The sequence below is a fragment of the Diabrotica undecimpunctata genome, chromosome 4 (genome assembly GCF_040954645.1).
Source record: "Diabrotica undecimpunctata isolate CICGRU chromosome 4, icDiaUnde3, whole genome shotgun sequence".
Classification (NCBI taxonomy): Eukaryota; Metazoa; Arthropoda; class Insecta; order Coleoptera; family Chrysomelidae; genus Diabrotica; species Diabrotica undecimpunctata.
This window is the reverse complement of record NC_092806.1, coordinates 159,378,092-159,393,301: the sequence shown is the minus strand read 5'-3', so window position 1 is coordinate 159,393,301 and position 15,210 is coordinate 159,378,092. Positions and strand designations below refer to the sequence as shown.

Sequence of the window (15,210 nt, the reverse complement as noted above, 5' to 3'; positions counted from 1 at the left end):
ACTGTCTATATCCTTCCTCATAACACATATAGATAATGTGTTTTTAATCAGTTAGTCCTAGTGTGTTTTTGAACTTTACTAGTGCGACCTCTAAATATATAAATACAGTGATATTGGCGAGTTATTTTTTCTAGTCTCTTTCATACTTTCCCGTTAGAGAGTTGCACGTTAGACGATTTTTGGTTTTGTAACATTGTTGTCAGTGACTTTTTTGAAATTGTGAAAGAAATGGCTCCTGAAATATCGGTAAGTTCGTCAATATATCAATACTAATAAATCTCCAAAACTCGTTTTTATGATATTAACATTTATTTTCGAAAAAATATTTATAAGACGTAGAATCATATAATTATCTGAAATTTTAATATGTAAAATATTATTATTTATTAAAAATGTTTATAAATATTTAATTTTTGTGTTAACTTTTGGCAAGTAAAGCTCATTATATAATTCGCGATTATACAAAATTCGTAACTTTTAAACAGCCTCACAAATTTATTTTAAATTATGATAATGTAGATTGAATTAAAAATCATTATACAAGGTGTTGGTAAAATATATACTACTCTCCAAAATTAACGCACCACCTAAAATGGACCATGATTTTGAAACGATATTTCTTTTCAACCCTTAATTCGATTTCGATGATTTATTTTTCACGTTGTAGGTATATTTCTAATTAATTACTATAATAATGATTTTTGAGAAATGTCAACGTTTTACATATATACGGGGTGGGGTGTAAAAATTAAGTTATGTTTTTTCATCTAATTTTGCAACACCCTGTAGAATGTATTAGAAACAAACACTACATGTTATTAATATTTCGAGATCGCTTTATTCTTTCTCCACATTTTCGTAAAAAATCATCTTGATATCTCTATTATCAAAGAAGAAAGGTATGTTCAAAGCATTACGTGATTTTCAACTCTCCAAAACTAATGCACCATCTCAACTCTACCATAATTTTTAAGCTATTTTTCCTTTCATCTTCATATAACGGGGGTCCTACGGCGATTGCCGCTTCCCGCATTTCAGCCTCCATCTTTTCCTATCTCTCCAATCTCCCTCTTCTAAGCCTCTAGATTGCATTGTTTTTGTAATTTCTCTTCTCCGGGAATTTGGTGGTCTTCCCCTTTTCCTTCTTTCTGGCGGAACATACATTAAGGCTTTCTTTGGCCACCGCTCCTCCTCCATTCTCATCACGTGACCATACCATTGTAATTGCCTTCCTTGTATTCTATCTGAAAGAGTATCTCTAATTCCTGTACGGTTTCGTATTTCCTCATTCCTGATTCTTTCCATTCTCGATACTCGACATGACCTTCTAAGATAATCCATTTCCACAACGTCTACTTTATCTCGTTCATTCTTTGTCATCGTCCATCATTCGGCACCATATGTGATAATTGGTTCTACAATTGCTCTGTATACGCGAAGTTTGGTATGCATCTTTATTTTATTAGACCACAGTAATGAATTCAGTATTCGGATGCATTTTTTCCCTTGGGTTATTCGGTTTTGTACATCTATCTTAACTCTGCCATCTGCTGATATGATGCTTCCTAGATATTTATACTGGCTGCAGCCTTTTATGACTGCGTTTTCAAGCCTCAGATCTGTGGTATTTCCTCCAATTTTTAAATATTCTGTTTTGCTTATGTTTACAGTAAGCCCCCATTTGGCATATTCCTCAACTAATTTTCGATTCATATAATTTATATCTTCCTCATCGGTTGCAACCACCACCTGATCATCTGCAAACAACAATGTATACAGAGTTTCTTGTCCCACTTCGATGCCCATAAATCTACATTTATTTCTCCAATTCCTCAATGCTTCTTGGACGTATATTTTAAAGAGTGTCGGTGACAAACAGCATCCTTGCTTTAGGCCTTTAGTGACTTTAAATTCATTTGAGGTTCTGGTTCCAATTTTTACACAACTAACTGCATTTTCGTATAATTTATATATCGCTCGGATATACGTCGAATCCAATCCGGACCTTTCGAGGACCTCAAACATTTTCTTTAACGGGACACTATCATATGCTTTCTCAAGGTCTATAAATACCAAATGGGTCTATCTACTTCTTTCGACACGCTTTTCAATTATTTATGCTATTTTTCTTTTGAATCATTAATTGAAGACCCTAGAAGTAAAGGGGTATAAGTGACAAAAAGTAAATTTTGAGTAAACGCCGTTCAAAGTTGAGCCTTCACTGTAATTGTCATGATTATTTAATGCTAGTTTTTCTTCTCCGGTTTAGTAACTGTAGGCATTATTATTTTTACAACAAAAACTCATAATTTGATTGACTTTACTCATTTTGGAGCTATTTTTAGGTTGCTAAGTAGCACTTGTACCCCTTTACTTCTAAGAAATGCAACATAAAGTTAAAAATGTAAATAGATCATAAAGTTTTTGTACAAATTTATTCTTCATCATAACACTAATACATAGTTGACTTTTGATTCGTAAATATCAGTGTCGTAATGTTGATCCAAATCGTCATTTTTGACTTTTTCTTCTTCTGAGTTTGCTAGTTCTCCAGCTTGTTGTTCATCATGTCGCAGATTTGTGAAGAACTCATGGTAGATTGTAGACACGTAGCTGAGTAACTGTTGAAGATCTGAATATTAAGCTTGCTTAATGAGAGGCCTTAGGTCAATCGGTACTGGCAAGAGATCTGGCAGGACAGAATTTTTGCCAGCTCGAGTGGGTCTCATAGAATAGCTCATTGTTTTCTTGTAAAACGAGCTGAAAGGTTTGTTCTGCTGAAAATGTAACCATTACATACTCTGTATTCCGTTTACGCCCTTCTTAAAGTATGGTGCAACTATTTGGAAGTCTAAAAAATCGTCACTTTTCATCTGTACTGTAAAGAACTTTCTACTTTTAGAAAGTGACCAGCTCCATCCAATGTTGGAGGTTAAGTAACTTGTCACTAGAACGCAGCACCTGTTAGACTTATCGCTTAGATTTCTTTACCTCCAAATAGAATGAGAGATTACAAGTTCGGCGAAGCAGTTATCTCAATATTTACAAAAATTACACTTATACCCCTTTACTTCTAGGCTCCTCAATTGGATTTTGATAATTTTTTTTTCGCATTGCAGACCTATTTCTTAGTAATTACTGTATTAAAGTTTTCTGGGAAATGTCAACGTTTCACCCATATACGGGATGTAAAAATAAATTTTATTTTTTATCTTATTTTGCAACACCCTGTGGAATTTATTAAAAGCAAACTCTTATTATTTCGAAAAAGCTTCATTTTTTCAACATTTTCGTAAAAAAATCATCGATATCTTTATTATCAAAAAAGTACGTTCAAAGTATAACGAGATTTTATCGAATTGTAATACTAATGGATGCAGTTAGTTGGCTATGAAAAATCAAACAATTACGAGACGGCGTGGACAAGGAAAAGGAAGACTTACAACACCACGATAAGATCATTTTATAAGACTTCGTGCTATAAGAGAACGTTTTCTCACAATGAGACATTTACAAATACAAGTGGTAAATGTTCATAATATTCAAATTAGTAGAAACACTGTACAAAGGCGTTTCGCTGAACAAGATAAGGATACCAGTCAGAGCACCAGCTTTAAACGTAAACCATCGTAGAAGTAGATTACAATTTGCCAGAAATCACTTTGACTGGAACGTTGATGACTGGGAGCACATGTTGTTTACTGATAAGTCGATGTCGCATTTTCACGATGGTCGTTTCTTTGTGGGTTGTTAGCTTTTTGCCGTGTAGGTTCCACTGATGGTTGGCTTCGTGGACGTGTCGGCGAAAGAGGATCCTGGACAATCAGAGGTGAAAGGGTTGTTGAGCTAATACGGTCCTTTCCAGAATTTTATTAATAAAAATTATATGGTTATGAATTGTGACTGAATTTAATTAGTAAGTATATAAAGTTATGAATCGCGAAGAGGGCAGCTGTGGCTGTAACCTCAACAAAAGACAGGTATAATTGTGCAATAGAATCGAGAAACCACAGAAAACCGACCCCTTCCTGTCTAGGCAAGCTCGAAGTGAGCATTTACTGATTGATACGACGGTAAAAGACGGGAGTTGCCTCCAGGATGTCAATGTTATCAGAGAGTTCGTTGCTGGCAAGGGCCAGTAGTTTTGTGGGTGGGAAAGGGAGTTTGGGTTTAGGTTGTCTTTTGAATACTTTGCTAATGGATGAGCAGGTAGTTTTCACGACATTTTGGGCTCTGAAGATTTGGCCACGGATAGTTTTGATTGTGTAACTCCTGCTCAGAGAGGAGAGCCTCTCATGGATGGACTGGATATTCGACAGTTGATGAATAAGGGCGGAGGGGTATTAGCGTCGTTTGTTGTTTTTTTTACGCAGGATTCCCCGTTCCAGTCCCAGCAGTCTTTGCGAGAGGTGACGGTGGATCGAAATATAGAAGTTGCATCTATACTCGATCACCGTCGTAATGAATGATTTGTAAGTATGTATATGTGTACGGCTGTCTTTCCGAACTTACCATAAAGAGCATTGAGTAGACCGATTCCACTCCTAGCCTTGTTACAGGCCATGTCCAGATCGGGCCTCCAGTTTAGTGTTTGTGTAACCACCACCCCGAGGTACTCAATCCGGTCACGGAGTTGGAGTCGGTCACCCCAGAGTCTAAGGCTGTTTCTTCTGGCTATGTTGAGTGAGGTATATCAGCTGCGACTGGGGTGTCTGAAGAGAATCATTTGAGTTTTATTTGGGTTAGGTGTTACTCTCCATCTCCTGCACCACCTGTCGACCAGGTCAAGATGATTTTGAGCAAACCTAAGTACTGAGTTTACGTCTCGTGATGTTGTTACGAGAGCGGTATCGTCTGCGTAGAGCAAAGTGAGTGTGTTAGTATATCGTGGGTTAGGGAAGTCACTGTTGTATATAGTGTATAATATGGTTGCCAACACTTAACCTTACGGAACTCCTGCTGTAGGAGTAAAAGAGTCGGAGAAATGACCTCGCACTTTCAACGTTATTTGACATTGAGAGACATATGAGTGGATAAATCTAACGAAAGAGAGGGGTAGGTCAATGTTCAACAGTTTCCTGGCCAGTCCAACATGCGAGACTTAGTCGAAGGCTTTTTGAACATCGAAAAAAATGACTAGGGAGCGTTTGCCGTTGTTTAGACTTTGTGTGAGATGGGTGACCATCTCTGTCAATGCCATTTTGGTGGAGTGACCTTTGTGTGAGAGTTATTCAACGGCCAAGAGAATTCTAGGCACAGTGCAATACACGACCTATTACTTTATTCAATGGAGGATCTGTAATGGTTTGGAGAGGAATATCTCTTATAGCACAAATGGACGTTGTTGCTTTACGAAGAGTTACCTTAACAAGTGAAAGGTATTTTACAGACATTTTGTCTAACCATGTTTCTTACATAAGAAATAATTTTCTTTTAATGCATGATAACGCTCGACCACATGTTGCACGTGTGGTCCGGGGTTATTTAGACGATGTTGGAATACAAACCATGGACTGGCCACCCTGCAGCCCTGATCTCAATCCCATAGAGAATTTGTGGGATATTATATATCGCCAACTCAGGAGCCGACAACCACCACCTGTCTCTCTTGACGACATAGAAGTTATGGTGAGAGAAGTTTGGGATGCAATTGATCAAGAACAAATACGCCGCTTGGTTTTAAGTACCTATGCCTCGTCGGTGTGAAGAAGTAATTAGATGCAGAGGTGGAAATACTCGTTATTAAGTGTTTTTGGGAGAGGGAATTGTTATAGATTATTTAGGTTATGTTTTCTTAGGCTTTAATTTGTATTAAATGTCAATAAAGTTTATTTAAGTAATGTGTTCTTTGCTTTAAATGTTAATAAAATCTTGTTTCATTTAAAGTTATGTATAATCTTTGATAATAGAGATATCGAGAGATGGATAGACGACGTAGAGAGGAATCTTAAAACCATGAACATCAGGCAGTGGCAAAGGAAAGTATCCGACAGGGCAGAATGGAAGAACATTGTTAAGCAGCCCAAGACTCACAAAGGGTTGTAGCGCCATTATAAGAAGAAGAATAGAGATATCGAGATAATTTTTTAAATACGATGAAAAAACACAACTTTATTTTTACACCCCGTATACGGGTAAAAGTTGATATTTTTTAGACAACAATAATACAATGATTTACTAGAAATGGAAGTATAATATGAGAAAAAAAAATCATCAACATCCAATCATTTCTTCAGAAGAAAAATAGCTTCAAACTTATGGTACATTTACGTTGGTGCGGTAATTTTGGCAGTAGTGTATATTAGGCACATTTGTTTTTTTTCTTTTTCTTTTTCATTCCATGGTTTAGTTTGTTGCCTGTTATAGCATCAAGGTGCGTCCCATTTATTTGTTGGTATATTTGTTTACTTTTACTTGATTTGGGAAGGGAAGTTGAAAAAACTGCGACCGAAAGAGAAAAACGACACGTGGAACAAAAAATGTAAAGAAATAAACAGATTTATGGATGAAACTCGAGTATCTGAAACATGGGAGTTTATAGTAAACCTCAGGAAAAATCACAAAGGAACAGGGAGATTAAACCTTATAAGTATATCAGAGTGAGAAGAATATTACAAATCGCTATTGACGGAAGCAAGACTACATATCGAAATAAATTACAGAGACTTCAGAACATATTTAATAGACGAAAACAAGGAATAACCAATCAATGTGGGCGAGATAAGACGAACCTTAATGGAAATGAAAAACGGGAAAGCCGCAGGGCCTAGAGCCCTAGAAACATCCCCATTAAATTGATAATTAATAAAACTGGGACCGCCACTAGGGGAGAGGGGGCACATGTGGACAAATTTCAAAAAAAAATATTTATACCGCAAAATGAGATTCATTGTAAAGTATCGGCTTCTTCAATGTAAGATTCACATATTTGTGAGTCTTTGTGTACATTTAAATTTGGCAGTTATTAAATTATTTAGGGCACGTGCATTAAATTCCAAGTAGATGTAATTAGTCCACATATGCCCCTAAGAGAGGCACATGTAGACAAGACAATATTTTCTACGTGGCACATAGACACAGGTTTTGATGGAAATAAAATAATAATATTTTTTTATAAGTGCAATTTTTAATATTTAATTTAACATAATACATTGAATTATCCCATATTATACCCATGAAAATCAGAAAGGAGTCTAGATCTTGCTGTACCAATTTTTTTTTCAAGAGTTGGCAATTTTCTCATAATATCGTTTGCAGAAATATGACTCTCATCCTTCTGATCTGGAAATACAAAATCTTGTCGCGGCATCATTTTTAAAAAATATACTAAACATTCTGACTTTTCTAGTTGCTTTTCGATCTGACCAGCAAAGAATTTGAGTGTTTTATTTTGTAGCAAATATAATAAGAACAAAATCTCCTTTCTGGATATTCGTAAGATCCAATCCAAAATCTTTACAATCTTTAGTCTCATCTTCCATAAGACGATCATCTGATTCTTCACAATAATTCTCAATTTTTCTTCCTGATGTCTCGGTAGTTTTTCTGATGTTTTTCGGTAGTTAAAACAGGTTGACAATTATTGTTGACTTGTGGTAGAACATTTGCCGATGATGATGTAGAAGGCATTTCGGAATTAGAGAGTGTACTGCAATTTAGACAATTATCAGTCGTGGTATATCGCTGCGATATATCACTGGTTGTTACAAGCTTGTCAAATTTAAGGTGATACTTGACAAATTTGTCCACTTGCGTAGAAAATTAAGTGAGAACGCATTCGGAGGAAAAGAGATACATAATGCGCTCGGTCTCTTCGCCTCGTTGGTACACTCCATACTACAAGTTTACAGAGAGCGACTTTATTTATTAATGGAACTTCTATGATATGTCTATATTGTATGTTATTTTGACGTTTCAATTTTTCCTTCGGAAATTTTTCTCAAAATACAAAATATTTTGTTTTTGTTACTTGGTAAAAAAATTCTTCTAATAATTATATTCCTCTTCTGTCTCCGAACTACTATTTTCTAGAGAATCCACACTATCAGTGTCACTATCTTCCTGCAAATGCATTATTAAATCGTCTACAATTAGGTCTAGAGCTGGTTCCTTTTCCATATAATAACGCTCATAAGAAATAGCATGCTCGCAATATTTTTTCCACTCATCTTGGGAAAATTTGCAGAAAAACTCATCACAATATGTTTCAACATTTTTAAAGTTAAAATCTACATTTTTATTTGCCACATATTGTTTTAGAGCAGCCCACACTAACTCAATTGGATTTAAGTCCGGGTGGTAGGGAGGTAGTCTTAAGACAGAGTGACCTGCATTGTTCATAATTTGATCTATTTCATAAGTTTTATTTCTGGGTTTGTGTATATTTGTATATTTTTCATTTCACGAGAGATCCGTTTTATAGTGGCTATACTTACTTCCGTTGCTAAGGAAGCACGCTCTTGAACTTTTTTAAAATCTTTAACATGCGGATTTTGCATCGCTTCTCTCTGCATAAAAATAATTAAATTTGATATTACCTCCCTCGTTTGTCCAGACAAGATTTTGCCTTCTAATTTTGAATGAAAATCCATGTTTATAATTTAAAATACTTAACAATAATTATTTAAAAAGTCAAATCTATTGTAATACGATATTTCTTCAACACACTTAACTTTAATTTTAAACTGTAACTTTAAACATAAGTAAAATAAAAAAAACTGTCGCAGACTATACAAGTACCTTGCACTTCGAAGGGCCAAGAAATAATAAGGACGAATTGTGTTGTGGTCGAATGCGCATCGTGGGTGGAGCCTAATTTCAAATCGGCCAAGTATCACGTTAAATTTGACAAGCAATTTGACAATAATAAACGTTTAAAAACTTAAATATTTTAATAATCCTACACACAATATAAAACACTAACAGAATGAAAATTTATTTCAAACAAATAGTAATGGAAATAATCTAAGCTTGCAGTAATATTCGACAACCTTATTACATTTCGTGCATACCTATTCGAGTAGTTATCACTCGACATATGACATCCAAATTGAATGTATACAAATAAACACCTCGAGTAATTAGTCTTCCGCTAAAAATAAACCCGAGTTTTTTACGTCATAAATTTTTGTAACCGATACATCATTGAACATTTTCCAAAACCACATTATTTCCATTTTTTCATGATAATAAAGGAGTGGTTTTTATCGTACTGGTGTTTTAAAGACATTAATTAATAAATTAATTTAAATATACGAGGGTTGATGCAACAGTGGTGGTACAAACATAACAAAAAATAGCTCTCTCCGATAAAAGCCGAAACACAATCTTCAAAAATACAAGACAATTAAAAGAAAAAATAATTGTTAAGAAAGGTCAATAAACAGCATCCTTTGCACTTAAATATTCCTAAAGTATGAATAAATATTTTTATGACTAAAAAACTTGTTCGTGATTTTGTCATTTATGTGCTGTTCTCCCTTTGTTGCAAACACTATAAAATGGTACAAATTGTAAAGTAGAGACCAGGGATATAGACAGAAGACAAATAATTAGTTCGATTCGAAGATCGACAAGAAGCGGAACTAATTTCATTTGGGAATGGCAAGTGAGGCCATGCCGAAACGTCGTAAAGAAAATGGTCTAAAAACCAAAGTTACCAAAGATTCCCGCGGTTAGTACAATTAAACCTAAAGCTTCTTCTTCTTCCTTCTTGTATGTAGGCCTGTTTCTTCTTCAATATTAGCCCCCTAAATTGTTTAAATTATCGCTCTATCTTTTTCTTGGTCTGCCAATACTTCTTCGTCCATTTGGTGACTTATCTCGTGCTATTCGTACTATCTTATCCTCTGCCATTCTACTAATGTGTTCATTTCACTCCTGTTTCCGTTTTGTCACCCATTCATTTATGCCTTCTATATTGCATGCTCTTCTTATATTTTCGCTTCTCTCCCTATCCAACAGACTGATATTCGTCGAAGTATTTTCATCTCTGTTGTTTCTAGTAGTTGTCTCGTTTTAGATGTGTCAAGTTTTGTCTCTGGCGTGTATGGTAATATAGGTCTAATTGCTGCTTTATAGATTCTTGTTTTTGTGTCTTGTCTTAGGTGTTTGTTCTTCTAGATTGTGTCATTAAGAGATCCCGCCTCTTTACTTGCTTTTAAGCTTTGTTGTCGTACTTCTTCTTCAACATCTCCGTAACTAGTTACACCTATTCCCACATATCTAAACCTTGTTTCATGCTTTATTATTTTCCCATCAATTTTGATTTTACATCGTAGTGGGTCTTTAGATGTTGTCATACATTTGGTTTTTTCTGCTGATATTATCATATTGTATTTCTTGGCTGTTGTATTGAAAATGTATCTTAATCTTTGGAGCTCGTCTTCTGTCTCGGCGATTAATACGGCATCAACTGCATAACATAATATTTGGATTTCTTTGTTCCCCATTATATAACTATGATCTTTACCGTGTATTATTTCGTCCATTATTATATGAAAAAGAAGTGGGCTTAACGAGTAACCTTGTCTAACTCCGCTTTGTACTGGTATACACTGTGTTAGATTTCCATTTATTTTTGCCTGTATTCGATTATGGAAGTAGATGTTTTCGATGGTTTGTATAATATTGATTGGTATGTTTTTTATACAGTAGGTGTAAGACGTCTTTGACTTGGATGCGATCGAATGCCTTTGTCAGGTCTATAAAACATAGATATGCTGATTTATTGTACTCGATGGCCTTTTCTGTGATGTGTAGTACAAATACGGCGTCTACGCTGGATCTTCCAGATCTGAATCCTTGTTGTTCATCTGATAAAGTTGTTAGTTTATTGATTTTGTTGGTTAGGACTTTTGTGGTAAGCATAAGTGCGGTGTGCAGTACATTTATACCTCTATAGTTGTTGGGGTCTTCTTTATCTCTTTTCTTGAACATTGGTATCATACTTTCTCCTCTGTGTTTTGAGAAGCTCGTTAATTATTCCGTCTGGTCCTGGTGACTTTCTATTTTTGAGTGAATTTATGGGGGCTCCAATTCCTGAAATCTGATTTCTATTTCGTGTCTTAATTCAGGTACGTTATTGTGCTGATTATTATTTTCCTTTCTTTAAACAGTTCCGTCAGGTACCTTTGCCATTCGTTTGCTGGTATGTTATTGTATTCCTTCAATTCTGCCATTTCTTTCCGTTGGTTTCTTATGAATCTCCATATTTGTTTTTGTGTCCCGTAGAAGTCGCTTTCCATCCTTTTTGTAAACTGTTCCCAGTGTTTATTTTTTGTCCCTCTTACCAACTGCTTTGTTTCATTTCGTATTCTTCTATAGGTGTCTCGGGATTCTGGAGTATTTGATGCTTTGTATTTGATGCTTTGTATTTCGTGTAGGACTCTCGTTTCTCTTTACATTTCTCTTTTATTTCTAAACCTAAAGCTAAGATTAATACTATTACAATAATTAATATTAAACTCAACAGGCTTCCGGGTTGAACCGCGTCTATTATCACTGCTTTCGAGATCCTCTCACAAGACATCAAAGAGGATGTCGAAAGCTCGGCGCAGTGATAATCGACTCAGTTTAACTGTCAAGTCTGTTGAGTTTAATATTTATTCTTGTAATAGTATTAATCTTTGCTTTAGGTTTTATATATATATATATATATATATATATATATATATATATATATATATATATATATATATATATATATATATTGTTATGATTGTTTGTTTTGACTTTAATCTTAGTTTATTGAGCCAATAAAAAAGAAATATAATTTATTTGTTATCAAAAGTAAAATAATCCTTATATTACCTGTATTCGATGGATTCAAAAGAGTTTCTAGTTGTCTTTTATCGGGATAGAGAAAAAAGGATAAGAATACAAATATATTATATTACAAAGATTTACGTTTCTTTATTTTATATGAACGAATAAAACAATTATTAAATTCTGTCGTTCTCTTATCAATCAGCATACAATAAAATAAATCAAATTTTTATAATAATAAGATTATAAAGCTACATACATTTATATTACGTGAAAAACCAATTTTACTTAAATTTTTCTTAACTTGAAACAAGAAACAACAAAACTTTAAACTTTTGATTAGCCTAACAAAACCTCAGTTCTTAAATTTGAATGCTAATGACCATGATGTCGAAACGATCCTTCACAGATATAAAATTCAATTGTACAAACACTTACAGCTTATTTTCTTCTTGAGTTCTATGTTGGAAAATACCCAGAAAAGTCCAGTCTCCTCAACGATATGATCTCTCCTTTTTGGCACCTCGGCTCTTTCTTAACGTCTCTGCAAACCTCCTGCAGACTACACAAAAAACACCTGATTCACTTCTCCAAACTCAGCTACTTATTTATGACACCAGGACCTCCTTTTGTCAACTTGATGCCGTAAGAATACTTTCACATATACTTCATAAAATGCCCACGGTAGATACAAGGACCTCTTTTAATCTACTTGTTATCTCCTTCTTCAAACTATTCACTTCTTTTCGTTACGCCGGTATCCAAACTCACGAACCACACCCTATCTTGAGACAAAACGACTGTTTCCTTTCGATTACCAAAATATGACTAACTTCTCCTGTCTCATGATCGACTCCCAAATTTTTATTTAAAAACGACCGTCCAATCAAAAAACTCAAATTGTGTTTACCATGATTTTGGAAAAGCCTAATTTCGGTTACAGAGAAAACTAAATAACTTACTTTAAAATTGGTTTTTTTCAATACATCATTTATACATATTTCAAAAGATTAGAATATGGTCATTTAATACTCGACTATACAAACAATGAAAAGATTAACTTACAGGTAAAATGTCTTCTAATTCTAAACAAAGGTTTTTTGATAATTTTGTTTGAAACGGAAAAAGGTCGTTTTTATTTTTCTTTGGTTGGGAAAGAAAAAGTATGACAATATATATATATATATATATATATATATATATATATATATATATATATATATATATATATATATAGTAAACTATTAAATATTGGGGAAATCTGCATATTTAAGAGTTTACTATTTAACTAATCTGCAAAGATTAAATTTCTTTTTTATATATATGTATATATGAAATGAAATGACGGATGTACCTAAGAATAAAAGGCGAAATGAGAACAATTCGTCAAACTTTCCGTGTATGAATTGGTATCAATAGACTGTTATAACGTTATTTCTGTAATAGACTGACTGTTATAACGTCTTCAGATATGAAGTAATTCGTGCACCTCCGATATATAGAACATCAGCGAGACCCACATCCACCTGGTCTTTCGGCATATGACCTTTAGCTAGCTAACCGCTAACCCCAACGAGTCCGACACCAGCATCGCGGGGCTCCACTCTCCCCGTAGTAATACCCGGGGCAGAAAGGGAGCGCAGGTAGAGGAACTCGACCTCGCACGTAGACAGGTAGCCGCCGAGGAGCTCTCCTCTTCCACTCTTAAATCTCCAATAGTGGCTATGTGCCGCAATCCTACGCCCTTAATGGAAAAATGACGTATAAGGGTCGCAGCTCGTTTAACCTCACTTTGGGTCTGTGGAATGAAAGTAGAGTGCTCCCACGAGAGACTCGTCTCGGATACTAGGAGTGTAGACTGGTGACCGTAACGCCGAAGCGCACTGCGTGTGTTTTTACAAACCCTACACCTCGAACGATGGCTCCCCACCTCTCATTAATTCCCATTGTTCGCCTCTTACGAAGGGCAGGGATATCTGTCTACACGGAAAGCCAGCGAATTGTCTTGCTATTTCCCACTTCTCGGGTGGTAAGCTGCAAAAGCGCCACCTCTTTTGATGGTCTTAAAGTAAAACGATTTACCACTATCGCTTTTTGTCTTTTTGAGCTGTACGAAATTCTTACTCTGGCTAAAATCTATAAATCTTTTACAAATTTCGTACAGCTCAAAAAGAGAGAAAGCGATAGTGATTGAAATAAATATGTATATTGAGATCTACTTTTTGTTTTTAGCACAAAACAAACATTCATCCCCCAGAAGAGCATCCACCATCTTCAGAGAGCCTTGCGTCCAAAGATGTAAGTACAATATGTAAATTGCCGTATCAATGTATTCATTACAACTTTCCATTTAGCTGGAATAACAAAAAATACGAAATTTTTTATTGATAATATACTATGGTTTACCAAAAGTTACAAACTTTTTTCTACACTGAGATTTTATATGTCGATTAAAATATCAACGATAGTCCTATATTATTTTCTTAGAATACAGATTTTTAGGGCAAATAAAATATTTTATTTTATCTGATTGAATATATATGAATAACGTCATTATGTTTTAGTTCTTTACTCTATTTGGAGTAGCAGAAACTGAATTCACTACGAATTTTGACCATGATGAACGGCATATGGAATGCAAATTATAGATTCCCTTGCCGACTAATCATCCGACATCAATCTGTTTGCTTTGCAAGTTTAAGAAAGCACAGTGGTAAAGATTTGAATTTAGTTTCGCTAAGTAGTTGAAGATAAAAAGATTATGATAACTTACGATAAGTCTTGATGACTGCTGCACTCTTCACTGAAGCTAAATACTTTACTTGTATTAAACACTGAAGTTAATTAACTTAAAGGTAGTTTATACCAATCTTTAATCTAATATGGTATTAGATTACGAAATTGAAACATTTAAGTGTATACACAATACACACTTAAAGAAAAAATTCACAGAGACGGTAAGATAACACAGAGACGGTAATTTCAGCAAGCCCTTTACACAAAGTTCGCCCTCTCAGATGTAATATTCTTCCTCTCAAAATTTCACAAGCTCCCCCCAAAAAAAAAGGTGAGATAACCCCCACTTAAAAATGACAGACCAGCCTGTATGTATTTCTAAGAAGGTATTTCACTTCTAGCTAGGAACATGATGAAAGATAAATCCTTTCGGATTAAGTTCTCTCAGAAAATTACTATAACGTGCCTTCGACGATATTTACCAAATTTATCAAAAAAAAAGAACCCACTTGGCACCGGAAAGGATAAGCTAAGCCCCACAATAAAGTATACTACTTCGCGTCTTTAATAAGTCGGACCTTGCATCTTTTGAGATAGTCGGTAGCTTCCAATGGAATTTCCTAATGGTAAACACTACCAACCGCGTATATATTATTTGCAAATACGGCCATCGGCCTCTCAGCAACAGGAGTAAAAGGATTAAAAATT

At 34.8% G+C, this 15,210-nt stretch overlaps 1 protein-coding gene across 1 annotated transcript in view; it reads left to right on the top strand.

Annotated features, from left to right (window-relative positions):
* Hex-A (Hexokinase A) overlaps positions 1-15,210 on the top strand; it is a 124,986-nt gene continuing 109,776 nt past the window's right edge. The window contains exons 1-2 of the mRNA XM_072530764.1: positions 1-246; positions 13,999-14,064. Of these exons, the coding sequence (XP_072386865.1) occupies positions 229-246; positions 13,999-14,064 (84 nt within the window). The 5' untranslated portion in view covers positions 1-228. The remainder of the gene's footprint in view (positions 247-13,998; positions 14,065-15,210) is intronic.